Source organism: Lolium perenne, chromosome 7 (genome assembly GCF_019359855.2).
Source record: "Lolium perenne isolate Kyuss_39 chromosome 7, Kyuss_2.0, whole genome shotgun sequence".
In the NCBI taxonomy this organism is placed as follows: Eukaryota; Viridiplantae; Streptophyta; class Magnoliopsida; order Poales; family Poaceae; genus Lolium; species Lolium perenne.
The window spans coordinates 282,219,926-282,242,632 of NC_067250.2; the positions used below are offsets into that span (position 1 = coordinate 282,219,926).

Below are 22,707 nucleotides of genomic sequence, written 5' to 3' on the forward strand. Positions count from 1 at the left end.
ATTAGCAGATAACTCAACTTTGTTATTGTTATTGTTACGTTCATGTACAACTGTCTCAGAATACAGGACTCTGGTAGCCAAAACCAAAATTTGGCAACCAGAAAATGAGATCCAGGGGTACAAAATACAGAGTAGAGACAGAAAAGGAAACTGTTTGGGAATTGAGGATACATTCAGCTTGAGGAAACACGGCAAATACAACAGTCCCATTAGCACAAAACAGTAGAATCCTAGAATTTTTTTTTTACGAGAACGTAAATCTATGATTTCTATTAACGAGATGAAAAGTCTGAAGTGACATATACAGCAGCGTTGCATACACAGGTTCTGGCACATCACAGTTAAGGGCTAATTCTCTGTTATCCATTTTGCGCCTACACCTCTTGTCAGGAGCCAGTTTCTTCAACGACCTTGCCGCAGACAACAGGCACGTTTTCGATGCACATTGTTGGGTGTTCTTGCATGAACAGTACATTTAGGCAGTGGCGGAGCGTTGCTCTTGCTCGCTGTGTACCGTGGGTTCCATCAAAGACACGCGTGGGGGAGTCGGGTATATGGACTAAAGAGAGACATTTTCGCATGCTTACCCGCAAAACAAGAGATGTGCTATTTCTGTTTGCCTCTTTGCTGCCGCTTAAGAACACAGAGGATTGGATTGAGTGAAGCTGGGCGATCTATTTGCTTGACTGACGAGAGGGTGCTGAACTGACGAGACCCGAGTTGTGATCCAAGTCCGACGCAAGAATAACGTTGTAAACTACTGCGTAGAACGTGACCATGTCGAGCATCATGCCCAGCGTCTGCACGATGTTGCAGGACATGGCGCCATGGCGGCCTCTGCTTTCTGCTTTTCTCCCAAGCTGCTTCTTGGCGTCCGTCCTGCCTGCCTGCCCGCCCTCAGCACAGCCAGCCTCTCGGGCGGCGGCTCGTCCTCCTCACTCCTCCCTGACCTGCGCGTCGTACTCCACCGCGAGGTCCTGCATCGCTCTCACCGCCGTCGCGTTCTTCTCATGATCGATCCAACCTTGGCAGCACGAGCCACGAGCCCGTCGGCATGCCAGCATGAGCTCCTCCTCCTCCTCGCCAGTCCGGTGCGCCCGATGGCGAGCGAGTAGTAGAGACTAGAGAGCATCCACAGCCTCTGCACGCGCGCCTCGGCCGACGACCGCACGGTGCCGCCGACGTTGGAGGTGGTCTGCCTGGGCTCTTGCAGCATGCCTAACCATCAGGCCGGGTCGGCTAAGCGGAAGGCGTCCATGGCCACCTTTGCCCCTGACGCTCTGGACGGCGCGCGGGTTGAGCTGCTCGAGGCTCACTATGCTGCGTCTGACGCGGCATGTCCATCATGTTGGTCTGGAACGCGTGGTCGACGGCCTCCACGCTCACGCCCGTGCCGCTCCGCGGCATCACGAACACGCCGACTACCGTCACCGTGTACTCGTCCACGAGCTGCCCCCAGCAGCAGGCCAATCACCTCCATTGGTACATCACCACGGGATGCAACTGCAACTGCAACCATCGATTTATCGATTAACCAAAAGTTGGTCAATTTTTTTAAAAAAAAGGTGACTCAGGACAAAAGCTAAACGGGCAACTGTGTTCCACCAAAATGTCAGATCAAGGGCAAGGTCGCCTTCACAGAAGCCAGGGTTCATGGCTCGGATGGAACTTAAAATCGGAGAGATGTTATCGGGGAAGACAAGAGGGTTGAGCGAAATGTCCATGGTAGCCAGCTCTAGCAGCGACGAGGCTCCGGCTAGCCGAATTTGCGGTCTGACAAGTCCAAAACAATGAAATCTGGGCCACCATGGACGATGGTAGACAGCTAGTTTTTTTTTTTTTTTTTTTTTTTTCAGATTTCTGATGCTGCATCAAATCTTCAAACTAGTGTTTTGTTGAGAACACATGAGCAAGATACTACGACGATTCTAGGCGTTTTTTTGCACATATTTGCTTTTAGATTCTACAGATATTTTCATGAGGTGGTGCAAACTTTGAATTTTTATTTCTTCAAGGTGTTCGTAGGGCCCTGATTTCACCTTTTACAAAGATCAGACAGCTCGGGGATCCTGAGGATTGATCCCCAAGAGGAGGCTCATCACTGCCCTTGCCCTTGCGTCATGTGTACACCTGGATAACTACTCTCGGAATAGTTCAGAAACATCAGCTCACACGATAAAAGACATGAACACAAATGGAGAGTGATTCGGCCAACTCCCAGAGCACTATTTACAATCTGAGTGATGCTACCCTCGAATTTGTCAGTTCTTTTACAGGAAATCGCCAGTATGAACCCCAGATATAATTCTTGAACTACTCCAAATTTGTCAATTTCACAAAAAATTATCGCTAACACGTATATATCTTGACTATTAGCTGACATAGATTTGCAACATGCAGACTACCAGTTGGCAGCAGAGATTTTACAAAAGCAGACAACTGCACAGCGAGTTGCACGATCGTGCTACAGGGGCTCGTTCCCTCAGACACAGTTGTGGCTCCAAAAAGCGTTGTCTTCAGTCAAGGTCTTGTTTCCTGTAGGGCAATATTAAACTGTAAGCAACCCATTGGTTTTCAAATTGCATGTGCAGTCATGGTCTCATGGACCTTAACAGTATTAGTGATACGGTGAAAAAAATGATGAACGTGTATGTGCCTACCTTCTTTATTGAAAACCTCAGGACCATTAGTTTTGGTCAAGACATCTGTTGGATTTAGCACTGATTCGGAATATCCAGTTACCTGCAAAACAAAAATAACAGAGCTATCAGCTGACCAAACAAACAAATTCAAGAGACACTGAATTGAAAACGAGAAACATAGGAAAATATCCATGGCAAAAGAGAAAAGCAAACAATATACCCTTCACAGAAGAAAAAAAGCAGAAATATCTTCAACATAAATTGCTACAATAGGCTACTCCATAACGCCATTAGATTTGTGCCAATGTTTCCTATTGGTTATGTACTACATATTGCTCAATGACCAGCATTTACTCTTATTAGTGATTTTTTTCAGTTCAAAATGGCCATGTAACTCGAACTGTTGCTATATCTAATGCAAACTGAAAACAACCTAGAGAAATGACAATAAACACTTCACACAAACCAACTAGTGTTTCAGTATCAAAGCTTAGTTATTACTAGCTAGTTTCAAAATCAACACGAATAAGCTGCAAATTTACAGTTTACTCATCAAGAAGAGTAATGCTGAAATGCTTCTAATAGTGCAAGCGTACACAAATGATAATTCAGCATATTTTGAGGTTGTAACTTTGTCACGTGAAGTAGTTTGGGAGGATGAATTAAAATTCATGCTGATGGTCTACAGTGATCTTATAACTATTGATGAGAACATAAGACTAATAAAAAGAAACAGAAACGAAAAGGACGAATACAATGAGACAACAGTTACCTTTGCTGTGACACTTGACTGGCCTAGTATACCGGAATCTTCATCTTCATCATCGTCGTCGTCTTCGATCCTTTTCACATAATCTTTCGATTTCTGCAATATCCAATGGTATGAGAGGGTTAGAAAAAATTCAGGCACAAGTTTGCACCTGCAGGTACATATGGAAGTTGACATAGAAGATTACTCGGAAAGTGATTGATTTGATGAGTTCTTCCTCTTCATCATCTAGTTCTGCTACTGTTTTTTCCTCCTGTAATCACAGAAAAGTACAAATGTTAGAGAGAGAGAGGTTTTACGAGAAATAATAGCAGGCCCACCCATCATAAGCAAGCTACTCTATGGCCCGGAAAAATGGAACACTGCATGTGATTTCATTTTTAAACATACAGAAAAAAAATTTGTGAGGACTTGCCTTAAGGTGAGCGGAATGCTTTAAAATTTCAAGCATCTGGTCAACAGATACTCCTGCATGTCTCGACTGCAAACAGCACAGGAAATCGATGTCAGTAGCAGGAAGTCAACATTTGATGTGCATATACAAGTACAGTTTAACCGAACTTAAACCCAGATCACACCTTCATGGACCGCATCTCTTCTAAAGCAGCAAGTATGTCCATGTCCTGCGTTGAGTCCTTTGCTCTGCCCTCCAGTGCTCTCATTGCATCGCCCATCTCCTCTGCTTCTTGTTTTCTCTTTTCTTTGTCCACAACCTGAACAAAAGAAAATACATCACCATGATAAAATTCAAGCTCAAACTGACAGGAAAACAGGAGTTCTTCAGAATATGCCCCATACCATGGTACTCACCATATACTCTTCACGACAATCCTCAAAATTTCGACTAGCCCCAGATTCCACCATATAGTCTGAATTCTGGGGGTCTGTTTTAAAGGTAATATCAGCTGAGCACTTGGTACATTTGAAGTAAAACCTACATATCTGTATTCCCATGTACGTCTGCACACATAATAAATAAAAAATCAAATTAGCATGGATTTGCATTGCACTATTATCAGTAATCAAGATACGTAGTGAATATGGATATGCAATAGAAAAATTCCAAGCAATGGATAGTAACATGCATCGTGTAAGGTTTTGCTTCCCCATGTAGCGATGAACACTAGATACGAATAATGATTGTCAGTTGGAATGATCAAATCGATACTCTCAGAATAACAGTCAAACTGCATTTTAACTAAAAGGTAGTGCAAGGAACTTGGAGACTAACTGTGAGTTTGTAAGTTTGTATTCCCCACTTTTGATACTTGGTAGAAGAATGAACTTTGTGCTGCATGCCAGATTGCCAGTAAAGATTGTTGAAATATAAAAGGAGTAGATTTATTGTTCCAGTGGGTCTGATTTGAATAGCAGCTTATACTAGGAAGATCTCCGTACGACTTGGATCACTAAGATGTATGGGCTCCTTTGATTCAAAGAAATACCATAAGAATTTTGTAGGATTTCCATCCTTAGGAATTTTTCTTAGTGCATCGTTTGAGGAATGTTCCAGTGCATCGCTTGATTTGGAGGAATAGAATCCTTAAGAGTGCATAGTATTTTTTTTCCTAAAGGCTTGCGTTGCACTATGTGTTGGAGGAAAATTCTCCATCCACTCAAACTTCATGTCACAATGCCTAGTTTGTAGTGAGCCACCTCCTTGCAGAAATATCATGTAGGTTCCAAATCCTCTAGGACATGAGATTCTAATCCACCGATTTTCCTATTCAATTGTTCCCAGAATACTGCGAATCACAGGGGCCAATAGCATTTGGCATAGACCGGAGCAAGCACAACAGGCAAACAACACAGTATGACACTGACGGTTGCCAACTGAAGCTCGAATCGACTCAAATTTGTGCAATTCGAGTCCACCGCGGTTCTAGGTTAAATGACTCCTGGGAACCGCGACAGGAGGGCGGGAGTCGGGGGGCGGGGCGCGCGTGCGTGCGTGCGTACCTCGCCGATGCAGTCCTCCTTGCGGGTGTTGAACTTGGTGCCCTTGTAGATGTAGGTCCCGCAGGTGCCGCACCGGATGCTGACGGGGAGCATCATGCGGACCTCCGTCTCCTGGTTCCTCGGCTGCTTCCGCTGCTGGATCATCGCTGGTTCGAAGTCCGGCAAGTAGTAGGAGAGCTCGCCGGATCACTAGGTTAGCCGCGCCGGAGAGGGGGCGGGCAAGTCGTTTCGCGGCGGCGCTGGCGAGTCGCAGTCTCGTAGGTTTTTTGTTTTGTTTTTTGAGATGGTCTCGTAGGGGTTTGTTTAGGTTGGGGTTGGGCTCGGTCTCGGTTGTTTCGGGATGATTTTATTTTTTGAGAAATAAATACCACCCTGGGGAGTTGCTATATGGCACCCTAGTCGGCCCATAGCGGTAGTGCTGGGCCGGCCCAGTATTCTCTCGTTTCGTTTTCTTCTACAGTTTAATTTATATTTTTGCTGGAATATGAACAATTTTCGAATTTTATCAAATTTTGAATCTGAACTTTTTTAAAAAAATAGAACAATTTCGAATCTGAATATTTTTTTCGAATTTTAAATATTTTGAACAATTTTCAGATTGAACGAATTTCATATCTGAACTTTTTTCAAATTTGAACAAATTTGAAATCCGGACTTTTCTCAAAATTTAAAGAAATTCGAAATTTATTTTTTTGAATACTCACAATTTTGAATTTTAATATTTTTAACAATTTTTGAATCTCAACAAAATTTGATTTTGAACAATTTTCGAATCTTAACATTTTTCAGATTTCGATAATTTTTTAATCTGATCATTGAACGTTTTCGAATTTGACCATTTTTGAATCATAACAATTTTTGAAAAAGAAATATAAAGAATACAGAAAAACCAACATGAAAAAAAGAAGATAACAAAAAACAACGAAAAGAGCAAAATTCCCGAAAAACCGAATTGGGCCTACCCATATGGGGTGTGTGGCACCGGGTAGGTCGGTGTATATGATATGCCCTGACCGTGGGCGCACGGATATTCCAAAACTACCCTCGCTTGGCTCCATCATGACGTTTCCTATTTGACGCTCATTGTGTCGGTTAGCGATGCAGCACATACATTTCTTTGTACTCCACACAGTTGAATGGGCTAGCAGAACCGTCAGGGAGGAAGAAGCTATCGGGAGAAGAAGAAGAAGGCCACTACGTGCCCACTCGCGGAGGCGAGGAATGGAACTTAGGGTAGAGGATGCAGGGTCTTAGGGTTCCAGGGGTGTGGGAGCTCGCTGGCAACGAGCTTAGGGATTTTCGGTGGTGGTGGGGGGAGGGGGGTTGGCAGAGACGGGGGAGATGGAGGGAAGGGCTTAGAGGGAGGTCCAGGGCGGCGTCGAATTAGCAGTGGGTGGTGGATCGAGGAGGGAGGTGTGATGAGACAGCGTGGGAGCGGCGTCAACCGCGGGTAACGGAGGAAGACGGCCTAGCCAGGGGGACAATTTTATGCGGTGGTTGCTCGTGTTTTGGACGAAGAAGATGGTGAGGTGGTCCGTGGTGGGCCGACCCAAAGGGGATTCCTCGCGTAGATGTAGACATGTCTATCTTTCTTTTTTCCCTTTGAGCGGACGATGCAGACTACGGCCTGGCGTATGGGTTGAATACTCCCGGCAGGTACTACTAAAATCTGCTTTTTGCAGGTGGGGTTTCGCCCCCACTATTCCACTAAGGGCATGAGTTATGGTGGCATGTGCTTGTGGCTGCCTCACCACTTTCACCTAGGTTCGGTTGGCTGAAGATACAACTTAGATTAGAATCTACCTAACGCTAAAACCTGAAGCCACCACTTTGTAGGTCCCACCATCCAGATTTTATTTTAATTATAATCATAAACCATCGTGGGATGCTCTTCGCGCGGCGCAAGCAGGACAGTCTCTCTTCTCCTTTCCTCCTTGTGGTCCATCATTTTCCTTCTCTTCTCTTCTCTCTCTTCCCTTTCTTCCTCTTTCTTCCAGCTTTATCTGCCGAGGATGTAGCCTCTCTTGCAAGAGACTAGTTGGTCTGCTGGGCAGCTATTTGCAGGTTCGGACTGACACCCGAGCCGAATTGGCCTGTGAGGCAGTGAGTTGAGGCTAGGCGTTGGGCATGCCCTAAGGTCCGCCTGTGGTGGTAGCCCTTGTGCCCAGCTTTGTGGATAACAACGTGGTCAGTAACCGTTGTGGCCACCTTTATCGATGGTGGCAATGCGGGATGCGACAAATCTCCAAAATCCTCAGGACAAAAGATAAATCTCCAAAAAACCTCTATATATTTTGATCGAGGATGCCAAGAGGAACAAAAGGTGGAGCTTAAACAGGTTCTTGGGGTAGACCAAGAAGCCTTGTCAGAGCAATATTTTGGCCTACCAACGGTTGTGGGAAGATCTAAAGATGGTTGTTTCAAACACATGGAACGATCATCAGGTAAGGTTGGAGGCTGGAAGGGACAGGGGTTATCGAAGAGGTCTAGTTAAATTTGTGCTAGAAGCGGTACCGGCACACTCTATGTCATGCTTTCAACTTTCAAAAAAGATGTATGGCCAACTAGGTTCGATCGCGTTGCTGATCTGGTGGGGTGAGGCTAATGGCAAACGTAATGTCTATTAGATAGGATGGGAGAAGATGTGCATCAGCAAAAGTGAGCGTTGAATGGGTTTCCAAGACTGTGAAACTTTCAGTCAAGCCCTCCTCACCAAGCAGGGGTGGAGACTATTAACCTAGCTAAATTCGTTGTGAGCTCGCGTCTTGAAGGCCAGGTACTTAATAATTGCGACCTCCTTTAGGCCACTGCCCCCGCCGTGCATCGACTACTTGGTGGGCAATTATGCATGGCAGAGAACTCCTTCGTGAAGGTCTTTTGTTTTAACAGGGGAGGCACCGAAGGACCTAGAGCTTCATTGCAAGCGGTGGAAGTACAAATTACAGAAAGGGTCAAAGTAAAACTGGAAATTACAAACTGACCCTCACAATTTGCACAAAGGACCCTAAGAAAGAAACAGAAAAAGCAATCCAGTCCAGCTCCTTCTCCACCACCGGAGAGGTCTGGTTTGGAGAATTGGTGACGGGACGCAAGTCTCCATCATGAAAGATAAGTGGATCCCACACTCAGTGGAGGAGGGGGTAGAAATAGGCGATGGGGCGCAACGGAGGTGACGGAATCCTTCCCGTCCCTTTTTTCGCTTTTCGCCGATGCGCGCCGCAGCTCCCGTCATCTCCATCTTCGTTTTCGCACATGCGTTGAAGATTCGCTTTTGCATCAGCCACGTTCGAGATTTGCCTGCAACGCTGGAAACTGTCGAATCGGACGTTTCTCTAGGATATAGCCCGAGGGTGCTTTGAAAACCGGTTCATGCAAAAACGTGACAACCAAACGAGCTATGCGAGCGAAGGCCAGACCATGCTACCAAACGCGCCCCTTCAACCAGACAGGTCATGCACGAGGTCCTCGCCTGGTTGCACCTGCCTCGACCCGCCAAGCCAAGACACTGCCTCTTTGTTGGACTGGCGGACGGATGCCCGTGACAAACAAAGGAGTGACGTATGCAGCCTTGTTCATGCCGTGGATGGTGGAAAGAGCACAATGACTGTCTTCGAGGTAGCTCAGCCATCCATCAGCGGCAGAGTTGCCGAGACAAGCTGGACGTTATTAAGATTCATTTAGATTCCTTTAATCACTTGTAATCGCCTCATAGGAGGATTGTAGAACTTCTATCTTTTCAATCTCCAAAAAAAATACGTATTATATTACAAGACTAATGGAGTACTGGTTAATAAAATAGCACAGAAGAAATGTACAGAAACATCGGCTGACACGACGAAGACATGAACACAAATGGGCATCCCAGAGAGCTACCCACAATCTGAGCGTTGCTTCCGTGAAATTTGTCAATCTCTACTACTTAAAAAGACTAAACTGGTTCCTTATTCTGCCCAATACGTTTGGTAGTTTTGGTCGTCCCACCTACCTCGTCCGTTTCGTCGCACTGCGTCGCTGCACTTTTACACTTTAGCCCCTCCCGATCCAATCCGACCCTGTCGCGGCCGGCCTCCACCACACGAGCACCGCCGCACACACGCCAAGGATCATCCTCGCCTCCGCCCCTGCCAAGGCTCCTCGCCCTCGCCGATGGTGCCTCCTGCGCCGCCTGCCGTTCCCCATACTTGGGAACGCCGCATGCCTCCTCTTCAGCGCGCCACCGCCGCCCCGGACGTGGGCGCGTCGTCCTCGACTGGATCGATGGACGCTGGTGGTGTCTCCTCCCGCCGATTCGTCCTTTGTGGGTTCCACGGCCGCCGCGCAGGCTCGGCACAGCTCCGCGTCGTCAGCGCCCGCTCCACTTCATCCTTCGCGCGCCTCTCTTCGATCGTAAAGAAATCATCCGCATCCCCACTTCCGGCATCGTAGCAACCGCATGCATGCCACGTTCCTCCCACACGCCGCACACGCCTGCTACTTCTTCGGCGCACCGCCTCGTTTTTCTGTTCACGACCCAACCGGCCAGCTCCTCTCCTCGATGCTCCAATGTGAGATCGTCCGTGGGCCTCTGCGCCTCGATCTCGAGCGAAGCCGCCGGAAGGAAAAGATGCGGCGGGGAGCGAAGCCGATGCGTCCCGTTACAAGCGGTGTCGAGGAGAACCTCGATCCGGCCGTGGAGGCGATCAGATCATGGTGAGCCGGTATCCGAGCGAGGGACGAATCTTTCAATTTCTTCTTTCGATTTCTTGGAAAATCTTAATAAATCTGAAGGTTTATTTGTTCAATTTTCTCTGCCGTTTTGGAGATTAATCAGGTTATTGGCTTGGGTGGAATCGGATCCCAGACCTCCGGCCGCTCAAGGACTATCTCGCTGGGACGTTCGGGTCGCGGCGCCGTCAACCGCCTGGAGTCCACCGCAAGACCAGCAGTTCACTGTGCGCCGGCACTGGGAGTCTACCTCACGCCTCTCCCATAGCACGATGGGTCATGTAGCTCCGCGTGGAGATGGAAGGCTATGTCCCAGAATAGGGATAGCATATCGACACAGTAAGTATAGGTCAATCAATCAAAATCATGCTGCTTGATCAGTAGAAAAAATGTATCATGCTGCTTGATTCTTGAAACAAAAAATAAATCATGCTGCTTGATAACCCTCTAGGTGCTACAGCGTTTGTTAATTGTTATATAAACAAGTGGAGCCAACAGTTGATGGTTCTTGTTGAGATTTGTTCAAACTTAGTTTCAGAATCCGAAGTGAACACTTGAGTAGTGAATCAGAGTGCTCTGAAGCAAGCAAAAGGAGTGAATTATGACCGAATTGATGGCCTCTGAGTTTAAGTTTCTTTATTTTCTATTCACATAGATTCAGCCTGATTGGTTGCAAAGTTGGCTTTGAAAATTGTTATGCAGGAGATAAAATTCCTAATGGTATTTTCTTACCGTACATTGATATGAATATCTAGAGCTCTTCAATCTATTGTTATCAGTGTGTGTTTATTCAAATTTTAAGTTCACTGTAGAGAACCATAAGCTATCAAATCATTAATCTAAGTGCACATTGCAATGATAATTAATTAATCTTCATTTGACGGGCTCTATGCATGTCAATTAAGTTATTGGCAGACAGAAAAATAGCCACAACTAATATACATGTTAGTTGAAATTTTTGCTCAAAGAATTTTGTGGAACAAAGAGCATACTGTTGACATACCTTGGTGAGGTCTTTCTTTTGTGTTATTGTCAGTCTTAGTTCGAGACAATGCATGCGTTGCTATTTAGTAACTTGGAAAACCTTCTACAGTTCTGTTCGTAGGTAGTATACAAATGCGTTCTTGTTGGTACAATGTTATCGTGACAGCAGTGTTTTTCTCAGGATCTGGTTACTCAAAACGTGATCAAACTGAATTATGTTCTCTATCATTCCCAGTTTCTCCGCCCTATAATAACCATATGTGAGAAACAAGCTCTACACCGATCATTCAGTTTTTGAGGTAGTATCACTTTGCTAAGAAAAAAGCTCCTAGCTGTAAATAGTAGTGCTATATGATCATTTACATGATTAAAATGTAGGTATATATTCAAGCAGTTATAAACTGGACAAATATCAGTTCCAGATTTCATGTTTATTTATCTAAAAAAGGATTTCATGTTTATTGAACAGAGTCTTTTCTTTCTCTATGTTGCAAAGGAGGGACTTATGTTGTCTGCTTCGTTATCTTTGCACACTGTCTTCCTTAACTTTCCAAATGAAATAATAGTAGACACGATGAAATGCAAGAGATGCTCATCAACTTTCTACTACATCCGGGGATATTTTGAATACAGAAACAGAGCATGAGATATTGGAGACTGGTGGAATATAGTACCATAATAAGAAATTATTTTCATTAACTAACCGGTGATCGTTTCTTTCCCTGCAGACGTGTATGAGAAGAGACTTGAGAAGCAAACAACGCTGTTGTCATGGTATATTGATATATATCCTGCTCTATGACGCGCCTCAGTTTTGGGCAGGTATATAAATACTAGCCACACATGTTTGCTTCTTAAAGCTCCACAGTCCACATATGTCTGGTTTTGAAGTAGCAACATAACATTCTTTGGAATACGTAAACAGAGCATGGGATATTGGAGACTTCTAGCAGGTGATGCCCGATATGCTATATTTTCAATCGCCTCATGGATATTTCCTGTGTGAAAACAGTCATTTGGGCAGGCCAACCGTGGCTGCAGCTGAGCGGCAAGGTACGAGACAAGCTGCCGGACTTGGCGGCCCTGTCGTGGCTGTAGAAGATGACATTGAGAGTGAGCACTGGTTTTAGTGGCCATATATTTCATCTGCAATCTAATATAATAGTCAGTACTCTATTCATGTAATAGCAAAGAAAATTCAGCTGAAGCAAAATTAGTTATGTTTCCTGGTCTTGCATTCATGGTAAAAGGGTGGTTTCATCCCCCACCCTTTTAGTTGAGCTGAATTCAGTTTTTGAGGTACTATCACTTTGCTAAGAAAATAGCTACTAGCTGTAAATAGTAGTACTATATGATCATTTACATGATTAAAATGTTGGTATATATTCAAGCAGTTATTTACTAGACAAATATCAGTTCTAGATTTCATGTTTATTGAACAGAGTCTTTTCTTTCTCCATGTTGCAAAGGAGGGACTTATGTTGTCTGCTTCTTTATCTTTGTACACTGCCTTCCTTAACATTCCAAATTAAATAATAGTAGACGCGACAAAATGCAAGAGATGCTCTTCAACTTGCTACTACATCCAGGGATATTTCAGATACAAAAACATAGGATGTGATACTGGAGACTGCTGGAATACAGTACCAAAATAAGAAACTCTTTTCATGAACTAACTGGTGATTGTTTCTTTCCCATGCCATCGTGTATGAGAAGAGACTTGAGAAGAAAACAACGATGTTGTCATGGTATATTGATATACATCCTGCTCTATGACGCGCCTTAGTTTTGGGCAGGTATATAAATACTAGCCACACATGTTGGCTTCTTAAGGCTCCACGGAATATAGAAATAGAGCATGGGATATTGGAGACTTCTGGCAGGTGATGCCCGACATGCTATATTTTTAATCTGTCTCGTGGATTATTCCTTTGTGAATACACTCATTTGGGCAGGCAAACGGTGGATGCAGCTGAGCGGCAAGGTACTGCACAAGCTGCTGGACATGGTGGCCACTGTCGTGGCTGATGAAGATGACATTGAGAGTGAGCACTGGTTTTAGTTATATTTCATCTTCAATCTAATTCAATAGTCGGTACTCTATTCATGTAATGGAAAATCACATTCAGATCAAGTAAAAATATTAATGTTTCCAGGTCTTGCATTTATGGTAAAAGGGAGGCTTCATCCCCCCACCCCCACACACGCAGAACACACTTTATTTCTCTGTTTGAGATGTGATTATTTCCAAAAAGAAAGACCGGAATGTTTGCAATACTTATTTTCATTGCAAGTGGTTTTTGCCAAATGTCTAATATGATCTGTTTAGACATAAATCTGGTTGATTTGATTAAACAACCCAGGAACATGTCCTTTTACCTCAGAAGTGAAATTAGCTTAAATTTCAATCATCAAACGGTTAAGATTTCAATTCTATGGCTGCAGTATTTAATTATCACCCTGTTTTGAGGAGGAGGCCAGCGACGACAGCGGCATCCAGAGCCTGACGCTCGGCACACTCGACAACATTTTCTTGGTCGGTGGCGCTGGGATAGAGGTGGTCAAGAACTTCTGCCACAACATGCACGGGTAGGGCGTTTCAGTGAAGATCTCCGTCGGCCGCATTGGCATTAAGACCAGCTCCTACTCGATGCTAAAGAAGGCCCTGCTGATGCGCAGCGAGACCAACATGATGCTCATGAGCCCTGGAGACATGGGCGCTCCCATTCCAACGCCGCCCACCATGTCGACATCAACACCGGGAAGGTTGTCACTGAGTGGCGATTCTAGAAGGATGGATCTGACATCACGATGCGAGACATTGCCAACGATAGTAAGAGTGTGCAGCTTGAACCTTCCGGGACAATCTTTTTGGGACTGGAAGACAACTATGTAGGTGTGATGTGTGAGGTGTAGCCCTGTAGGCGATGGTAGCTCCTATGGGTCACCAAAGTCTTGCATTATCTGAGGCCATCGGTTCTCATAGGGCATCAACTTCCAAAGTGCTATGCAAGTACTAGGAATGGTTCAGTTGTTGTTGGTTACTGTGGATGGCAAGATCATGCTCTACTCAAAGAGTTCGATGAAAGATGGCGAAGACAGTGTTACACAGTGCTGGGATCACCAATTACTCATGTGGATATTACCTATGATGGGAAGTAGATTTTGGGCATGACAGACACATACTTGGTCTTGATTTGTATTGTCTTTATGATGGGAAAGAGAATGCTGGGTTCCATGGGAGTATGGGAAATTGGATCGCAACGCATAGCTTGTTGAAGCTCAGTCCAGCTTGCATCGATCTTGGTTGGAATGACAACAAATTTCATGGTGGACAGTTTTGGGTAAGCTTGGGGAATCAATGCTGCCGTAAATCGGTTAATATTTTGGTCTGTACTTTGCTTTGAAACATTTTATTCTTACTGTACCACGGCTACTCTAATCATAAGATGTGCGTGCTTACAAAGTTTTTAGTATCTACATCAAGTACAATGCTTAAGCTTCATATAAAAAAATGTGAATCCCATGCTGCATATACTAGGGCAATGTCTAGGTTCAGCCAATTTCTGGTATGTCATGTATATGCTCTTGATCTATGTAATGTATATGCTATAAAAATGTATGTGCAGGCTTCATGTCGTAAAAGAAGTGTTTAAGATGACCTCGGGCGCGGTGAAGGATATCGCGGAGCTCCCCAAGGGTCCGGGCACACGATCCAGCTTGTCTTTGCGGGTGGCGGACATGCGTCCTGTCAACGCCAAGGGCGTGATAGGGGCGTAGCAGTCGAGTGTTTCCGGATGTTGTTCTCGACGGTGTTCACTCGCTGCAGTCCATGGTCTCCACCGACCTTAACCGAGTCGTCATGGATGACACCCTCCACCACGGGTCTATCGTCCACCTGCTGGACGCATGGACATCATGTGCATCAACGTCCAGGGCTGAAGGTGCGTCCGCCAGAAAGATTGGACCTTTCACTGCTTGCTTTGGTTAATGGGTGTACTTATTGTTCATTGATGTGTCTTGGATATAAGCATTTGCATCTAAGATGGTATCTCTTGAATCGTAGTTCATTTTCTGTCATTTTCTCAATGAAAGTACTGAACTATAGCATGTACTCTCTTATGTCTTCTCTCTGAACTTAAATGGTGTACTCTCTTCTTCAGGTACTTCAGTTGTAGTAAGATTCAGGTCTTAGTGTAACATTGGAACCAGAATTTGGTTTAGAGATTGCAGAACTGAAGAGCTCGATCCTAGCAAGGTACTGGGGTAGTAAACAGCTTGATCTCAGCGATCTTCTATTGCTGGGCCATCAAGGTGTTGCTGCTGCCGGTCTTTGGTGATCTGCTTATTCTTGGGAGGCTGGTGGGGTGTGCTGCTAGGAACAGGCAAAGAGCGAGCCGTCGAGATGCTGCTGGGAGCTGGCAAGATACATTTGTGGGAGCTGGCGAGATGCGCTTCTGGCTTTTATCCCTTGGCTTAGGCGTGCACCAAGCCCCTGGAGGTGCGCCGAGGGTGATGCTGCCCACAATTGACTCTGCTTGTATTAGGTACATGAAGGATAAGGTACCACCTCTCATTCTTTTCCATCTCTGAGTACATATAAAGCAGTTTTCAGTTTGTCATCATTGTCTGTCTGGTATACCAGCCAATGTATGATCCCTTCAAATGATTTATCTATTATCTTTTTGTTAATTTGTTTGGCTCTACGTGGTAGACTTATTTGTCGAAATTCTGCTCCACTACGACCCAATCAAGAAAGTGCTCTACGATTATGTATATACTGCTACTTCCTTTTACATCTAGATAATTGGTCACCGGGACTTGAGAATGTGGTCTTTTTTTCGAGTTTTGGTTTTGAACCACTCTTGAGTACTAAATAAATATAAGGGTTATAATGAACTTCAGTGAGGGATTGCTAATAGTTAACATTTGATTCGGCTGTATTTAGTCATTTTGTATGAGTCTATGTTTGATTCTTCATAATTGTAACCCTCTACATTGAACATTTCTCTGGACTTGGTAAGGTTTGTGATTTCCCCCGTCAAGGCAGTAAATTTGGCGTCAACGGCAGGCACCATCGCTGGTCAGCACTAGGTGGTGGACTTGTTTGTCGAGTTGTGGTTCCACTACGAGCCAATCAAGAAAGTGTTATGCGAGTATGGATATACCACTATTTCGTCGGAGATCAATGAAGCAGGTCGGAGGTCAATGAAGCAGGTGATCAGGCCAAGGTCGCTACACTTCAGGTGAATGAATGAAGGGCGAAAAGGCACACTTTCATGATAAGATCTTAGTCTCCAGCTGCTCCACATGTGTTGTACCTTTTCTTTTCTTTTCCCTTGATGCTAAGATCATCCTATATCTTGTAGCTGATGCACATCACTAGAATAATGTTGTCATTCTTACTGATCGATACATAGGCCCCAGAGTTTAATGTCATGTAGTTTGTCAGTGAGTTGTGAATTATATGTGCATTGAAAAATAAATTTTAAGGACCCGTGGCAACGCACGGGCATTTGTACTAGTTCTTTTACAAGAAATCGGCTATACATACTAAGTTGCACCATCGTGCTACAGGGGCTTGTCTGCTCCGACGCAGTTGTAACTTCCAAGAACCCGTTGCCTTCAGTCTGGCAGAGGGACTGAAGAACATTGGTTTTCTCTACTGAAACTCCATTTTTTTCCTCTGAGGCAGGTGCTTGTTTTGCCAGACTCAGTCATCTGTTTCCTCTGAGGATTTGCGCCAAAAGGCTTTGGTTTTACTATGAATTTTGGGCATCTTAGATCCCGCGGTCTTGTTTCCTGCAGGGAAAAAAAATAAGACTGGTAAAACTAAAGGCGAATAGCAACATAAACAGGTGGACGTTGGTAATAGACAATAATGATGGTCCTGGGAAGATAAGCTGCCTAAGTGCATGATGTGGAACACGATCACGCCCGGAGCACGTTAAAATAGCAAATTATCAAATTTCGGGTCCTGTATGTGCAGTCATGGACCTTAACAGTTTAATGGATACAGTGAAGAAATTATTGCCTACCTTGTTTAGTGGAACTCTAGGTACTATTATTTTTGGTCAACACATCTGTTGGATTTAACACTGATTCAGAAGATCCATTGATCTGCAAAACAAAATAACAGAACTCTCAGCTGACCAAACAAACAAATTCATGAGACATCGAATTGAAAACTAGAAATATAGTAAAATATTCATGGCAAGACAGAAAAGCAAGCAATAAACACTCCACAGAAAAAACTGCAGAAATATCTTCAACATAAATTGCTAATCCATAACACAATTAGATTAGTGCAATGTTTCCTATTGCCGAATGACCAGCATTTACTCTTATCCGTGATTTTTTTCGTTTCGAAACGGCTTACCGTCCATTTAACTCTAACTGTTGCTATATCTTACACCTTCCATAGTGCAAGTAACATAGGTGGTAACATGCATACCACCTAGGAAAAACAATGATGTGGCAATTAATTAAAGAGGAGAGAGACAATTGGGGTAACATAATATGTTACCATCACATAGCACTTCCTAATGAAAAATGACTCTACAAAGTAATAAATGAAAGTCTCTATGTAATCACACCTATGACACTGCCCACTATGGAGATACTAACATAGACTACTAACATATGCACTATGACTACCCTAATGCAAACTGAAAACATCCTAGAGAAATGACAATAAACACTTCACACAAAACTAGTATTTCAGTATTTGAAGCTTAGTATTACAGCTATCTTGCATTTTGAAAAAATCTACATAAAAAGGCCACATATTTACAGTTACACATCAAGAAGAGAAATTCCAAAATGCTTCAAATAGAACAGTCATACACAAATGATAATTCAGCATATTTTGAGGTTGTAACTGTGTCAGGTCGACTAGTTTGGGAGGATGAAATAAAATTCAAGCTGATGTGCTACAGTTTTCTTATAATTATTGATGATTAAGAACATAACACTAACAGGTAGAAATAAAAACATAAACAAAAAGGGAGAATATAATGAGACAACAATTACCTCTGCCATGAACCTTAACTGGCCTGGTATAACGAAATCTTCATCACCATCGCCGTCTTCGATCCTTTTCACATAATCTTTCGAGTTCTGCAATAGCCAATGGTATAAGAGGGTTAGAAAAAACTCATGCACAACTTTGCACCTGCAGGTACATATGGAAGTCGACATAGAGGATTACTCGGGAAGTGATTGATTTGATGAGTTCTTCATCTTCATCATCTAGTTCTGCTACTATTTTTTCCTCCTGTAATCACACAAAATCACAAATGTTAGAGAGAGGTTTTAAGAAAATAATACCAGGACACCATGTCATAAGCAAGGTACTCTAAGTAGTTCCCGAAGAGATGAAACACTACATGTAATTTTCTTTATTAAACATCTAGAAAAAAAGTGTGTGAGGACTTGCCTTAAGGTGAGTGGAGTGCTTCAAAATTTCGAGCATCCGGTTAACGGATACTCCTGCATGTCTCGACTGCAAACAGCACACAAAATTAATGTTAGTAGTCAGGAAGTCAACATTTGATGTGGATACACAAGTACAGTGTAACCGAAATTAAACCCAGATTGCACCTTCATGGACCGCATCTCTTCTAAAGCAGCAAGTATGTCCATGTCCTGCTTTGAGTGGTTTGCTCTGTTCTTCAGTGCTCTCATTGCATCGCCCATGTCCTCTGCTGCTTGTTTTCTCTTCTCGTTGTCCACAACCTGAACAAAAGAAAATACATCACCATGATTAAATTCAAGCTCAAACTGACAGAAAAACTGAAGCTGCTCAGAATATGCCCTATACCTTTCCCCTCATCCTATTCACGCCAAAGGATCAAAATTTCGACTAGCCCCAGATTCCACTGTATAATATGAATTTTGGGGGTCTGTTTTAAAAATAATCTTAGCTGAGCACCTAGTGCACTTGAAGTAAAACCAAAATATCTGTATGCCAAGTATGTCTGCACACAAAATAAACAAAAATCACATTAGCATGGATTTGCATTGCACTAATATCAGTAACCAAGATAGGTAGTGAATATGGATATAATACAAAAAATTCCAGCAATGGATAATAACACGTAAGGTTTTGCTTCCCCATGCAGTATGAACACTAGATGACAATAATGGTTGTCAATTTGAATGATCAGATCGAAACTCTCGTAATAACACTACAGCTGCATTTTAACTAAAAGGTAGCGTAGGTCAATTGGAGACTAAATGTGAGTTTGTAACTTTGTATGCCCCACTTTCGATACTTCGTAGAAGCATGAACTGTGTGGTGCATGCCAGTAAAGATTATTGAAAAATAAAGCAGATGATTTAATATTCAAGAGGGTCTGATTGAATAGCTGCTTTGACCAGCAAGATCTCCATACGACTCGGATCATGAAGATATAACTTTTGGCCCAGATCGGAACAAACATCAGGCAAGACGTTAAATGTTTTGATTAGTTAATATGAATAAATTGTTATAACTCTACCACAAAACATCAACTGGCAATCGTATTAAATACTGCAACTGAAAATAGTTTATCAGGGGTCAGGGGTCACCAAATGTGAATTGTAGGATCATTGCACGGAAATAACTATGTTATAGACAGATTACTCAAGTAATTACTGCTTGCAATCTGCCCAACCAATTTGCACAATCAGGTACTTTATGGAAAGACTGGAACATATTCTACAACTTATTTTAGAGACCCATTCTAACTGAACACCAACCTACCGTTGTTGCTGAACTGAATATCTCCTCGTATCCAGCAATTCTGCTGCTATAGCTATTCTTGGTTTACAATAAAAACAATAACCAAGGCTTGAAGCAACCTATCTACAACTTGCAGAACTGATAACTGTTCCCTAATTCGACTACAGAAAGAGAATTAGTGTATAAAACGAATCAAAGACACCCTTGTGCTGTTCATCCATGTAGCGCGTCAGAAGTGATGGAACAAACACGACGGATATCTTAAATAATACCCGGAGCTAGATACGCATCCAGTGGCGGCACCACCTTTTTCTGGCATGAATTTGGCAAGCGCTAACTGCCAGCATAATATGCAGAGACGACGTCAAGGCACAAGCAGAGCATTCATGACAATCTACATGCCACAAGCTAGTTTTTCTCTTGCACCTGTGTATATCTCTATCTGATATTGCTATGAAAGTATGATTCTTTTATTTTCCCTTCATAAATCAATCAAAAAAAATCCCGTTTGTAGTCCCTCCTTTTTTTTTGCCTTCACATGTTCAAGATTTACTTCATTATTTTCTTTTCCCCTTTGGAGATCAGGAGCAAGAGTCACAAAGGCCATAGTTTAAAAGCTTTTTTCCCTTCATAAGTATAAACTTCTCAAATTCCCACTAATAACTCCCATCATGTACCAAACAAAGGAAAGGGAATAAAAATCGATTTCCCATGTCTCATCCCTCACCAAACTCCCACTCCTCTTCCCTAACATTGCCAAACACACTGAAAGAATTTAATAGAAATCCCATTTCTCTTCCCTAATGTTGCCAAAACCGCCGAAATAATTTAAAATTTCTTTGTAATTATACAGTGAGATTGTAAGCAGCACATAACTGAACCTACCGTTACCCGCAAAAATAAAAGAGGAACCTGCCGTTACCCTAACCCTAACCCACAAAGACATTAAGTGCCTTGTGAGCATCTGAACATATAGTACATAGCATCTGTTCTTCAATTCTTCCAAATTATACTACAAAAAATAACCATCTGTTCCCAATCGAAAATAAACAAATAAGCATGAAAGTGATCCATATAGCCACTTCCTGCAAAGGAGAAGCGATCATACAGAAACGTCCAAACAGAAAAATTACCCACAATGTATGTTCGAAATTTCAGAACCTAAGCAATAGTGTAACTGACAAAATGAACGAACTACACATCAATCCATCCACCACACCTGAGGCACCAAAGCGTATTAATTGCGCTTCAAAATAGCATGTTCCACACAGCAAGGCCAGAGCAAATAAACGTATATGCAACGCAGTGCCAACTGAAACAACACTACCTGTCTAACCACCAAAGCTCTGAAACCATGGTTTTCAGCTCCACTTCTTGTACATAACAATCTATTCTATCTAATCGGATTGCAGTGCACCTGGCTTTAACCTCAAAAAAAAAAAAAATCTGAAACCACAAAGAGTCCTAACTAAGCTCCCGATAATGAGCCACTCTATATTCAACCCAGTTTCACCACCCGGAACAAGGCTTAAACGGATCTGATCTGACCAATGTCTCACAGCTTTATAACCCCGCACACACAACGAGGACAGGAATTTGACCGCCAGGAGGCTGGAGGCACCAAATTAAAGCCTAAACTGGGAGGTGCATAGGGAGGTACCTTCCGAACCGAGTACGAGCCGACGGCCGCCGCGGGAGGGGAAACCCTAGCGCGGCGATTCGGCGAGGCAGCGCGAGCAAGAAATCACGGCACGGAGCAGTCGGCGTCGATCGATGAGGCGGATGGAGTGAGAGAGGGGAGAGAGGAAGTGCCGGAGATGAGGCGGATTATAAGAGCATGTTTAACAGCCCCGTAAAAAACTGGGCCGTATCGCGAGTATTCCGTAAAATAGGCGGGTTGGGACTATTTTTCACGCGATTTCTGCCATAAAAACAGGGTTTTAGATAATAGATATTTCAGATTAAACATGATCTATACAAAACATGTGATGCATAGTTCAAATTTTTTTACATCAAATTGTTACGATCATGGGCAATGTTCAAGTCACGGCGGTACCCAAACAGTTGCAACTCACCATCACAACGCGATCAAGCATCAAACATCGAAATAGTGGTAGATGCGTCCATCGCCACCACCACCACCACTCATCAGAGACTCACCTCGAGTAGTCGATGCTCCACCACCGCTTGCCCCGCGACCTTGACGCGTGAGCATCTTCCTCGCCATGATGTCCGCCTTGGTCTCCTTCCACCATGCCAATTGATCCTCCTCCATGTTCTTGGTTGACATCATCATGATCTCCTTCTCCTCGGCTAAGAGATCCTTCGTCGCCTTGGCTTCCTTCAGTGCGAGCATCCTCTCATCCAACTCGGTCTTGCGCTTGGCATCTTCCCGCCTGGCTTCCATCTTGGCAAGCTTCACATCTTTCTTCTTCTCGGTGATGAGAAGCTTGGTCTCCAACATCTTCATTGTCAATGTCTCCCTTGACTTCCTCATTTGATCCATTTTCTCCTTGAAGCTAGCTGCCTCGGCTTCTACATTCATCCTCTCCTTCGCTTTATTGGTGTCCTCAGGCTTGCCTTTGTTTCTTGCACTCGGCTTCAGCGGCGCGGCCACACCCGTCTCGGCAACATCCGGCTCGACCTAAGTCACTTCATCATCGACCTCTTCATCGCCATCATCAGCCTATTCACCGCCATCATCATCATCAATCTCCTCGACATGAACCTCTTGATCGAACAGATCGACGCCGCCATCATCATCATCAATCTCCTCGACATGAACCTCTTCATCGAACGGATCGACGCCGCCATCATCATCATCATCATCGTCATCATCATCATCATCATCAATCTCCTCGACATGAACCTCTTCATCGAACAGATTGACGCTGCCATCATCATCATCATCATCATCATCATCA

The 22,707-nt window shown here is 43.7% G+C and overlaps 1 protein-coding gene, 2 long non-coding RNA genes and 3 pseudogenes across 3 annotated transcripts; 3 read left to right on the top strand and 3 right to left on the bottom strand.

Moving 5' to 3' along the window:
* Positions 1 to 674: 674 nt before the first annotated feature.
* On the bottom strand, positions 675 to 1,519 carry LOC127315223 (26S proteasome non-ATPase regulatory subunit 14 homolog; annotated as a pseudogene).
* Positions 1,520 to 2,195: 676 nt separating this feature from the next.
* LOC127312498 (uncharacterized) lies at positions 2,196 to 5,680 on the bottom strand. The gene is made up of 8 exons (XM_051343017.2): positions 5,371 to 5,680; positions 4,222 to 4,371; positions 3,990 to 4,124; positions 3,827 to 3,892; positions 3,599 to 3,664; positions 3,415 to 3,507; positions 2,661 to 2,742; positions 2,196 to 2,535 (listed from the first exon to the last, which is right to left on the bottom strand). The coding sequence occupies exons 1-8, from the start codon at positions 5,512 to 5,514 to the stop codon at positions 2,483 to 2,485; spliced, it is 789 nt and encodes a 262-aa protein (XP_051198977.1). The 5' UTR covers positions 5,515 to 5,680; the 3' UTR covers positions 2,196 to 2,482.
* A 3,667-nt stretch (positions 5,681 to 9,347) lies between these two features.
* On the top strand, positions 9,348 to 13,046 carry LOC127312500 (uncharacterized). Its single transcript, XR_011748650.1, has 5 exons — positions 9,348 to 10,059; positions 10,181 to 10,413; positions 11,787 to 12,357; positions 12,855 to 12,941; positions 13,031 to 13,046. It is a non-coding gene; the product is annotated as an uncharacterized lncRNA (long non-coding RNA).
* Positions 13,047 to 13,510: 464 nt separating this feature from the next.
* On the top strand, positions 13,511 to 14,778 carry LOC127315220 (protein CYPRO4-like; annotated as a pseudogene).
* A 644-nt stretch (positions 14,779 to 15,422) lies between these two features.
* On the top strand, positions 15,423 to 16,513 carry LOC127312503 (uncharacterized). Its single transcript, XR_007858406.2, has 2 exons — positions 15,423 to 15,621; positions 16,083 to 16,513. It is a non-coding gene; the product is annotated as an uncharacterized lncRNA (long non-coding RNA).
* On the bottom strand, positions 16,452 to 21,640 carry LOC127312499 (uncharacterized; annotated as a pseudogene).
* Between the last annotated feature and the right edge of the window lie 1,067 nt (positions 21,641 to 22,707).

Bases quoted from the DNA above. Each gene is read 5' to 3' on its own strand.
- LOC127312498 (XM_051343017.2), bottom strand. From the start codon at position 5,514: ATGATCCAGCAGCGGAAGCAGCCGAGGAACCAGGAGACGGAGGTCCGC. The intron at 3,665-3,826 runs GCAAGTCCTCAC...CTGTGATTACAG, and splicing joins AGCATTCCGCTCACCTTAAG to GAGGAAAAAACAGTAGCAGA. The intron at 2,743-3,414 runs GTAACTGTTGTC...TTTGTTTTGCAG, and splicing joins AGTCAAGTGTCACAGCAAAG to GTAACTGGATATTCCGAATC.